Source organism: Protobothrops mucrosquamatus, unplaced genomic scaffold, assembly GCF_001527695.2.
Source record: "Protobothrops mucrosquamatus isolate PMUCROS unplaced genomic scaffold, P.Mucros_1.0 scaffold858, whole genome shotgun sequence".
NCBI classification, from domain to species: Eukaryota; Metazoa; Chordata; class Lepidosauria; order Squamata; family Viperidae; genus Protobothrops; species Protobothrops mucrosquamatus.
Window position 1 is genome coordinate 236,835 of NW_015387113.1, and position 11,103 is coordinate 247,937.

Consider the following 11,103-nt stretch of genomic DNA (forward strand, 5'->3'; position numbering starts at 1 on the left):
AGTCCATCAACTAGTTGACACACCACCACCTCTAAATAAAAGGCAATTGTTTTCAGTTGGTCATTCCTCTTGTCCATAATGAGTCCCCAAACAATGCATGACTGTTTCAACCCAGCTTTGAAAGTGCATACTAGCCCAATGACTAGAAGAGGCTTGTTACTACACAATCATCCCTCACGTGGGACTATGATTGAGAACAATGTTGTGGTAACGACAATGTGTGTCTCCGAATCTATTTCTTATGCATAGAGATTTATATATGGAGAACCTGTGGGAGTCCAGCTATGTTTTCAGCAGTGGAGTCAGCATGGTTAATGCTGATGACCATGTTGGGAATTTATAAAATTAATTTATAAAATTTATAAAATAGTTGGGTTTATACCTGTTCTAAGAGGAGGGCAGCCCACCAAAATTATATTCTTTCTCCTTTGAATAGTGATGACATATTTCAAATGATATTAAAAGCTTTCCTATCAAATCAAAACAATCGTATCAGTCAGAGGTGCCCAGAACAAATAATCCAGCTTTGCTTATTAGGTTCTTGACCGTAGTTGAAAGTTATTTATGAGATAATTATTGAATAAGAAAAAGGTTATTCAGAAGTAGAATGAGGAAATAATCCAGATTCCAAATCTTTAAGTCCCTCTCCTTTCTTAATATTGCTCATGTAGGGCTTATGAAATCATTAAAAAAATTCAGGTACTTCATAAATTGCTTTTGTGGTGTTTGGATAATTTTCAGAATAGCTCATTTTCATTTCATTATGAATGACATCTAGAGATGGTTATCTGCAGATGAATCTTAATTTTTGATAATATATAGTTTTTAAAAACAATTTTTACGTCTAACATCTTTGAATATGTATCTTAGGTTATGCAGAAACTATGTATGAAAGGGACATGATTTTACGGTGAGATAAACAGGGTGTTTGATAGGTGCATATGATTAATTACAAGTTCCCTGATTTTATTTTTTAAGGAAAAAACACCTACCAGTTACAATTTTTTGAAAATTATTCAAGTAACTTTTTCTGCAGGTTTTTCTGGAAGTGTTAGCATAATATGCTTAACCCATTTTCCTTTATATGCTCATCCAATGACACTTTCTTCCAGTCAATAAACATAAATCAATACACTTTGCAAAACCTTAAATATCCAGTTAAACATGAATGGTACTTGCAAAAATAAGCTCATTTATGCAATAGTGAAACAGTTAACTCTTTATAAAATAAAAGTGCAGGGTTTTCATTTTCTAAGACTGACAAGCACATTATGAATACCACATTTTTTTCATACTACCAGGAAGTTTTAAAGCATGACCTTTGATCATGCTGACAAATGTATGGAAGGAATGGGAATAACCCTGACTCAGTATGACACCATCTGTAATAATTTCCAAAGAAGCAACTTCGAATGCAAGGCAGCAAGGACTTAAATCTTCTGATTTGAGTTTCCTTCTTTCAAAACTATGATGGCTAAGGTTCAAGTACCTTGCTCAGAACTATAAAAAGGCAATATAGGGCAAATGTATACTTTATACATATTATAGTTTTGTGCTTCAGGTGAGAACTAAATTGATTTGCTCTGTGATCCATTTATTTGTTTTCTTAGCTATCTATGGTAATCTCAAGAGTCTTTTCCAACACCAGAGTTCAGAAGCATCAATATTTTTTCTGCCTTGCTTTTTCAAAATCTATCTTCCACTTCCTTAGAGAGTCACAGGAAAAAAAATGTCTGCGTGATTCTGATCTTTGTGGCATTTTGCTATCTTCTTCAAAGCCTTTAGTGCTAAACTGCCAAGTGCCAAGTCTGCAGTGTAGTTCTTGACTGCTAGTTCCTTAACTATTGACAGTTGGTTTTAAAAGGCAAAAGCTATCCACTTCTTCAGTGTCTTCACTTTCATTTCTAAAGCTGGTTATTGTTCCTTTTGTCATTAGTTTGGTTCTTTTTATTTAATTGAAGTCCACTTTTTTTTCACTGGACCTCTTGATCATTTGCATGTTAGCATGACTGGATATAGGTATCACAGTCAACTTGGTTGCTTAGCCTAAACAGCTACATGAGTACTCTTATTTGATTCACACATTATATTCAGACAGCATATGTTTTATAGCTCAATATGACTAATATAATGTGCAAACATTTTTATTTATTCAGTATTGGAGAACCTGATGGTGCCACATGCAGATCAGGGAGCAATAGTTTAGTTGTGCAGATTCAGCCCTGAAGGCATATATCCTGGTTTTAGAGGAGGCTAAATATGTTTCTACAGTTGAAGTTAGTGTGATTGTTGTACTTTATCCTGAAAATGACCCAGCCACTGTAATGGTCCCTTCATTATGTCTCAACAGAGCCACTGCAACATATTACTGGGTTATATTTGAAAAGTTATCAGAAATTTTAATTGGATCAGAATGCCAAGGGTAGAGTGTCTATTTTTTGTACAACGGATTCGACCATTACTTTTAGACGTTCTTTTTGTTCGAGACTCATGTTAATCTTGGGTTGTTAAGTGGAGAATCCTAATATATAAAGCGTGATAAGAACAATTATATCGACATGAACGAGACAAAGACCCACGTTAAGAATTACGAACGATACTTGTCCCGAAAAGTTGGTCACCATGCCCATGGTGGACACCTACATTGGCACCTGGCAGATGGTACACGACCATCCTAGAAAAGTGGTAGCGGGGGAGGGGAATGAGAGCGCCGCTGGGCAGGCAGGCAAGTGTCTTGCTCGGCTGTGCTTTGGGGGGCACTTTTTTCAGTGCCATTGTAACTTTGAACAGTCACTAAGTGAACTGTTGTAAGTCGAGGACTACCTGTACTTTATCACTTTTTTCCTTTTGGGGGGGGTCATCAAGTTTTTGACACCTTGCTAGGCGACGTAGTACTCGGATATTGCCCTATCCTAAAAAGTGGTACAATGGGTGAAAGGGTTGAAAAGCCCTGAACTATACCATCGACATAGGATTAAGGCCATAGGGGGAGAATCCTCTCCTAGTCTGGCCATTTGTCAAGGGCATTAGCTTGAACTACACAAGGGTCCTGCCTGGTGACTGACTCTTATCTAATCTTTGGAAATTCTAATGATGATCAGTCTCTCCATTAACCTCCTGACACCTAAAATATTTTTAGCCAATACTTGTGGCACCTATGCAAGTTTTAGCAGCAGAGTAGTTAAAGGGAGAGTAAACTGTTTTACAATTTTGTTACTGTTCGTGGCCATTAAATTGATGAAAATTTTATTTGTCAAATTGATTTTCCATCTATCTCGCCTTGGGCTACTCTAGATGGCAAAATGAAATTTGAACATGATCCAGACAAATTCTTCTATGCGTGAAACCTTTATAAGTCAGCAGAAGAATACTGCTGTTGAACAGCTATTTTTAAAATCTAACCTGTTCCTTAAATTATTAATTTTCCATCAATCTGATCTGTTCCAGGCACGAAGAATCATTCAGAAGGTACAGTGGGAGTGGGATTCCTAATAGTTGTGGAAGGAACCAATAAATGTTCTCTCCCACTTTCATCTGGCACTCTAAGAAAACTGTCCACTGAATACCAAGGCCATCAGAAAAACTGGAATGCTATTAATTGAAAATTGAATTCATTGTCTGGGTCAGAACATGTTATTGCAGATGTGACTCAATTGTCTCTGACAGTTGTTGCAACAGTAAATAAACTCAGAAAAAAGTGGGACTATCATTTCTCTAGCGTCTCTGGTGATACCTAAAATATAAAACATCAAGAAACACCGACCTAAAAAACTACGTCTATAAATCAATACATGAAGGTTGATCAACCCTACCAAAAGTATTCTTCATTCATCAGATTTAAACATCCCCACCAATTCTACTAAAGCATAAGCATGTTTCTTATAAAGGAGTAATAATTTAAAACATTATTGGAAAGATGCTAAGAAATCTTAATTCATTGTGGAATAATAGCAAGTAATTATTTGTATTATTTGAAATAATAATTATTTGAAAATTATTTTCAAAGGAACTCTTGAGTGTTCTCAATACATTTTTAAGCTGCCCAAGGTGTGCTAGGAAGTGAAGAAATGATTGTATACAGGTAGTCTTTGACATATGACTGTAATTGAGCCTAGGATTACAGTCCCACACCATGGTGGTTGTTAAATGGGTCACATGACCATATCTGACCTTTTTGCAGTGGTCATTAAATGGTCCCATTTTCACCAATGGCATTATTTTGCTGGAAAACGGAAGTAAACTCCAGAAACTGACAAAAAATACTGAAAATTGTGGTCCTGTGACCACAGGACATTGCCAACAGCCATACTGTAAATCAAGGGTGTCAAACTCCCAACGTCACGTGACGTGTTACGACGTGTTGCGACTTTTTTTCCATTCCCGGCAATAAGGTGGGCGCAGTTTCGCCATGATACATCCAGACTGCGGGCTGGCAGTTTGACACCCCTGCTGTAAATGTAAGCCTGTTGCCACGTGCCCAAAACATGATCATGTACTGCGTGCAACTGTCGTAAATTCAAAAATGGGTCATAAGCAGCTCTGGGGAGGTTGGTTGAATGGTTCCTAAGTGACTAGTCATTGAGGGCTACAGGTTGTCTTTGACCTAAACTGTAATGGAGCCTGCCCGTTATGGTCATTACGTCATGATAGTTGTAAAGTGCATAACTCAACCAGATTTTACCTTTTTTTGCGATGGTCATTAAGTGGGCCCATTGTTCACAATGGGTTGCTTTTGCTGAAAACTGGAAATACGTTTTCCACAAAAATGTTGTAAAATAGTCATGTGATTGTAGGGCACTACAAATCGCTGTAAATCAGCAGTTCTCAACCTATGGGTCGCGACCCCATTTGGGGTCGATCGACTATTTCACGGGGGTCGCCAAGCAAGGCTGTCCGCCATTTTTTTTGTCCATTTTTCCCCCTTTTCCGGTGGGTGCCTTACCTCCCTTGGGCTGGGCCAGCTGGTGGTCGGCCTGCTCCGACTCTGCCACTTGCCAGCTACGCCTCGGCCGGAGCAGGGGGCGGAACCACGCATGCGCGGTGCTCCCGGGCAGGGAAAGTCCTCGACTTATGACCGGTTGGGTAGTCCTCGACTTACGACCGGTTTAGTCCTCGACTTACGACCGGTTGGGGGTCACGGCATTAAAAAGGTTGAGAACCACTGCTGTAAATGCAGGCCAATTGTTGAATACCCAACTTCACGTGATCGGGGGGGGGGCTGCCATCTGAACTGGGTAAGTAGCTTTGGGGGAGGTCCGTCTTAATTTTGGTCACTAAGTGACCAGTTGCAAGTCAAGAACTACCTGTATTCAGTGACCAGTCCCTCTTCCAATTTGTACCTAGAATAATTATCTGACTCCCTTCTATAGGGAAATAGGAGGTGTAATAACGAGTTAAAATACTGGGCTTGTTGTCTGAAAAGCCGGCAATGCAGGTTGGAGACCTGAGCATCAGACAAAGGGATGAGCTCCTGTCCTCACCCCAACCCCTGCCAATCTAGCAATGTGAGTAGATAGGTACTTCAATGGGAAGGTAACAGCGCTGTTGTGCAAGCCACATGACCATGGAAATGTCTTCAGACAGCGCTTCAATGGCCTTGAAATAGAGATGAGCACCAACCCTAAGCCTGAAACATCATAAATTCTGCAGGGACTCTTATATCTTTTCTTAAATCTTCTATAGAGAAATAGTATGCAGAAATGAACTGAGTTTCATCAGCTGCTTGATTTCATTTGAAGTGAATTCTTTTTCAGCAACAGCATCATGTCACAAGAACCAGGTCATTTTTCATTTTTTTAATAAATATACATCTCACAAGTAAGAAAACTATTCACAAAATTTACAAAGTATACATGATATACATATTACAAAGCATAGGGCTTCCAGTAGACAGCCTCTATGACATCCCTATCCTTCTAGTAGATGGACAAGCAATCAGTCTGAGGATTGCCAAAATTCTTCTTCTTCTATGCATAACAAAGAGCTCCTACTCAGTCCTTGGAACAGGTTATCAGTCAAGCAAACACATATGGAATGTCTTCCCAAAAGGCACAAGAGATGATGGATCTAGCCAGTCCTGTTGCAGAGCGTACAGTGAAAACGTAGGTAGACTCTACAGTTCTCAATTCTTCTTCTCTGACGTAAATGAGACCATTGTCGATATCTACTGTTACACTACCAATCTCACACACGGGTATCTGAACTCAGCCACTTTTGGCATCTTGCTGTTTTCACAATGTTCTTTTCTACGCGGCCGGCGATTGCAGTAGTTCTGTAACTGTTCACATGCTTGTACTTGTCATCTTTCATCAATTCTCCTCTTCTAACAAGACACGTGCTGTCCGCCAATAATGCAGTCATCATAGAGAAGCTAGACAAGGGAAATTAAAAAAAAAGTCAGTTTATGGATTCCTTTAAATATAGGTCTATATTTTTAGTAAATGCTTCTTCCACACTGCACAAATCAATGCACCATTAATTTTTACTGAATACTCGCAAGAAAGTTAGCATCATATTTTACATCAATCTGATTTCCAAAAATCTAAGGGTAACAGTGACTGAAACAGTCAAGAAGCTCTGCTCTGTTTTGGGGGGGTTAACACACAACTACTTGGTAGTCCTTGACAATGTTGTCATTAACTTGGACCTTAATGTTAGCAATTCAACACGACCAGTATTTTAGTACAAAGACACGGACTAAAAACGTCGTCAACAATTCGTTTGGGTAACAGACGTTACCCATAACAAACGACCTTTAGTTTCGTTTATGTCTTTTTTTTACATTTAATACCTGTGTACTACGACGTTTACCGGAATTTAAGCCCCAGATTGCTGAGTGCCCAAATGTGAACATAGGACCCTCCGTAGGTTTGTGTGCATGCATGCATAACTTCAAATCTGTCTCATAAGTACCTTTTGGGGAGTCACTAGCTATGTATTTTTATCAATGTCTTACTTATGTGCATTTAAAAAAGCAACTTAGTACAGCAATTTGCTTGATGCAAGTGCACTGAATCAGAAACTTTTCTACATCTTTCTGTATCCAAAGGTTTATTTTGCAGATGACTGTAAATAATTTAATTGACTAGTAAAATGATTTAAGGAACTGAAGGCAATTATAATCTATTAATGGACAATACATTTTCATACTTCTTGTCTCATAGGAAAAATATATGAAAATTATAGTGTAATTCTAGCTGCACAGAAAGAACCACAACTTACTTCATCTTCTGTATATTCCAATTCTGATTCACAGCTTTCTTCATCTTCACTTTCTGGTAGCATCTGCAAATCCAGTGTGGTAAATTGTCTCAACTGTTCCTGTATGGAGGAGTTATTTCTTCCCCATGTAAGCTGGTATGGAGAATAGCCCTGGTAGGTTACTTTGTTCACATCTGCTCCGTGCTTCAACAAAAGGGACACCAGTCCTTCATTCTGCAAATCTACAGCCAAGTGCAAGGCAGTTCTACCATTGCATGGCTCCTGTTTAGTGAAAAACAAAAGGGAACATTTAGTTAGCAATGGAAAAGGCATCAGAGTTACTTTCAAAATAACGAGGCGGTCTGCTTATTTTGCCTGGATAGAAACCTACCTGAGCATTGACATCTGCTCCCAAGGACAGAAGACGTTCTACAATGGCCAGGTATCCTTGAATAGAAGCCAGGTGGAGACAGGTGTGACCTGTTAAATAAGCACAGGTGAGAGAAAAACATGATTATTTCCTCTGATAAGGAATTGCTCCAAAATATTGGCTGTAATTTTGAAAATCATACATATTATAATATTCTATTCGTTATTTAGCATAGCTTGTCTAAATGAAGTAGTTTGATGTGTTAGGCTTAATTATCAGTTGGTCTTTGAATACTATTATTCCCAAAAAGAAAACTTCATTTGCACATGTAATACTTCCCATAAACCTGTCCCACAGGGGAATTCTCAGAATTTTCAACTAGCACAGACTGTGATCTCAACAATCTAAAGGGAACTCATTTTGGGGAATGCCACTGTACAGAGGCAAAAGAAACCATGCACTTCTTACTTTACAATAACTTTCAAAGAGAATGTAAGCCAACACTGCGAATCAAAAGGCAACAATATGATGCCAAGGTCAGCAATGCTGCAGTGGAGCCATCCAGCCAATGTTTGCACTTACCGCTGTAGTTTGCTGACTGTAGGAGAGAATGGAGCTGAAGCTTCTGGCAATACTGTATAAGAACATTAACTCCTCTGAGGGACCCTTGTTCACAAGCAATGTGGAGTGGCGTGTTTCCTCGGAAATCTCTGATTTCTGCATCACATCCTGCTTTCAGAAGAGACTCTGCAATTTCAGGCTGATCAGTGATTGCCGCCAAATGAAGTGGAGTCTACAAAGTATAAGTGACAAAGTAAGGCAATCTGCTAGAAAAACACAATCTCTTTGCTATACATATTGCCATACAGCCCTTCATTTATTTCAGTTAGTGATTCCTGCTCTCTCTCTCTCTCTCTCTCTGTGTATGTGTGTGTGTGTACACGTGCATGTTCAGGATCAGCAGTTTTAAAGAAGTCTTTTTAAAAAATACAATTTTATTTTATTCATTAGATTTACAGACTCTTTTCTCCAGGAAGTGAAGGCACTGTGCATGTTACTCTTGCACTTTTTCTCAGAAAATTTTGTAAAATAGGTTAAGTTGGGAAACAGTGATTGGCTAAAGTCTTCCAGTGAACTTGCAAGGCTGAAAGAGGACCTAAAACGTTTCTCAATGTTTTGTTTTTGTCTTGGAATGCATTCTCCAGCATTTTGAGAAGCCTTAAGTAAAGCACCTTTTGTGGCTCTCTCAACACACAAACTAAGAATACCTCCTTACTTTTGAAAGCCTTTCTTTCTAAATGCTTGTGAAAATATGAGACTAGTGTGCAAAGCTGGAGCCTTTGGGCCAATAACCATTTTTGCCACCAACCATGGAAAGCCACTCTTAACTCAGTGTAGTGAAATCCAAGAATCCTTAAATATTCTTAGCATAAAATATTCTTGGCAATGGACAAACAAGTTTAAGAAAAAAATATTTGCTCTTTGACACTAATGAAGCTATTTCTGTATGTAATTTTGTATTTATACTTTTTTACAATGTTCTCTTACTGTAACTTTCTTTCATCTATTGTTTTAAAAGTTTATTTGAAATTGTCTCCATGATGTCTACAGCACCATGTCCGACCCCTTGCAGGCTTCAAGTGAAAACGAAAAATAAAACGAAGAAGGTACCTGATTGAGGTTGTTCTGGAAATTCAAAAAAGCCTTATCCCGTCCCGCTTGGTGAATGATTTCCAAACTTAAGGATTTTTCTTCATGAATAATAGCCAGATGGAGAAATCTGCAAGAGGAAAACAGTGGGAAAAACCCAATGATGAGCCCCCAAAAATTCCAGAATAAGCGAGTGCTCTTTATCACGTGGACAAGGTGCCTGCTGGAGTCACAGGGGAAAGAAGGCGATTTCGAAAGCCTGGGTTTTTCAGGGCCGCGCATTGCTGCAGCCTGGTATTTTCCGTGGAGAAGCTGAGTGTTCCGGGCAAGGCGCCAGGGACTTTCCAGCGCACTTCACCCAGCAACCCCGCCCGGCGCCTTCGTGCTGGCTCCTCCCTCTCACCGCTAGTACACCAAGTTCCACAACCTGGTCACCAGCCAAGTACAAGCAAGCGACGTGGGAGGGGAAAACCCAGTTTCGCAAAAAACCCCGGGATTTTTTTTTTTTAGCTAACCAAAAGGAGGGGCATCAAAGGAATCATTCTTCCCAAACGCCCCTCGGCTTCCTTCGTTCGTTTCTAGGGATCAACGCGGAAATTCCCAACTCACTTCCCAATCCCGACGCAATGACAGGAAACCAAAAAAAAGGTGATTCAGATTACATGGGTCGGATGTCAACTTAGGTTTGAATTTTATTTTTATTTTTTAAATTAAAGGCGCCGGCGCTCAGCTACTCGGATGCCCCTCTTCCGAAACCACCAGCCGTAATTTTTTGAACGAAACAATTACGCCAACATCCGTTTCTCACCACGGTGTAAATACATATTCTCAAGGGATCCAAGCACTTAAGCCCCATTTCATCTGCCCGTCTACGAATGCAAAAGGGCCTGCCCGTGGTTTACAAATCTCCCTCGATCCCCCTCGGCCACCCTTTCCTTGGTCATTTTTCTCCCTTCTGCTATACTTCTAAAATGGAATTTGAATTCTGAATTGGGGGGGGTGGCGAGGAAGATCAAAGAAATACTGAAAGGCAACGTGGAACCGCTTGAACCGCGGCAGAAGCTCGCCCAGGGCCACTCAGAAGTCCATCTTTACGCCCTATTTTCCATTTAACTTTCTCCCTCCCCCACCAAGGCAGGATGAGGTTTGCGAACGTCAAGTGTGACATTCACGGAATGTACTTTTTGCCGTAGCCAACAACCTGAACCGAGAGAAGAGGGCTCGCTTTCAACCTACCCCCGCGCCCGCATTTGGAACCGGCATCCCAAGACTTACGTGTCTCCATCTTCAGTCCCTTGCTGTTTCCAAGTCTGGGTTAAGTGGTCCGCGTCGGCCTCCATAGGCTGGATTCGAATATCTTCCAATTCCCGGACGAGATTTTCGTACTCATCGTCCTTCATGGAGCCTAAGCCGCTGTCGTGCCTGTCGTCCTGGATCAGGCTGAGCTGCCTGTCCTTCTTCAGCATTTCCCGGGGGTGCACGTCCATCGTAAAATCCATGGGGTAATCCAAAGTACTGGGACTCAGCATGACCTTCTGCGAGTGCGCGCAAACGCTGAGTCCGGCGCTCGCTCTCCGCTTCAACTAGTTGCAAACTCTTCGGAGATTCTGGCGGGCGGGCGGCAGCGCTCGCCTATAGAGCTTCAGCAAAGGGGATTTTTTTTGCGGGGCGGAGCCTGGGCGGCTGGGAATTTCCCAGCCAAGTAGAAGGCGAGGTTTCAACTAGTCTGGTCCTGCTTGAAGGCTGCTGTGGAGGAGCAAAGGGTGCCCTGGCTGAGGAATTCCCTCCCTCAGTCATTCTCTGGATATTTTTTTTTTCTCCTTTTTTTTTTCTACAGAAGGGAAAGTTCTTTCGACTGTACAACCCGACGTGATTAAGGCCGT

The 11,103-nt window shown here is 40.6% G+C and overlaps 1 protein-coding gene across 1 annotated transcript; it reads right to left on the bottom strand.

The window, feature by feature from the left end:
• Nucleotides 1–5,804: 5,804 nt before the first annotated feature.
• NFKBIA (NFKB inhibitor alpha) lies at nucleotides 5,805–10,825 on the bottom strand. The gene is made up of 6 exons (XM_015819082.1): nucleotides 10,496–10,825; nucleotides 9,242–9,350; nucleotides 8,153–8,363; nucleotides 7,592–7,680; nucleotides 7,222–7,482; nucleotides 5,805–6,370 (listed from the first exon to the last, which is right to left on the bottom strand). The coding sequence occupies exons 1-6, from the start codon at nucleotides 10,747–10,749 to the stop codon at nucleotides 6,323–6,325; spliced, it is 972 nt and encodes a 323-aa protein (XP_015674568.1). The 5' UTR covers nucleotides 10,750–10,825; the 3' UTR covers nucleotides 5,805–6,322.
• Between the last annotated feature and the right edge of the window lie 278 nt (nucleotides 10,826–11,103).

Coding starts and splice junctions, on each gene's coding strand:
- NFKBIA (XM_015819082.1), bottom strand. CDS start 10,749: ATGCTGAGTCCCAGTACTTTGGATTACCCCATGGATTTTACGATGGAC. Junction 7,681..8,152: donor ACAGTCAGCAAACTACAGCG/GTAAGTGCAAAC, acceptor CTTATTTAACAG/GTCACACCTGTCTCCACCTG. Junction 6,371..7,221: donor TGGAATATACAGAAGATGAA/GTAAGTTGTGGT, acceptor TCCCTTGTCTAG/CTTCTCTATGATGACTGCAT.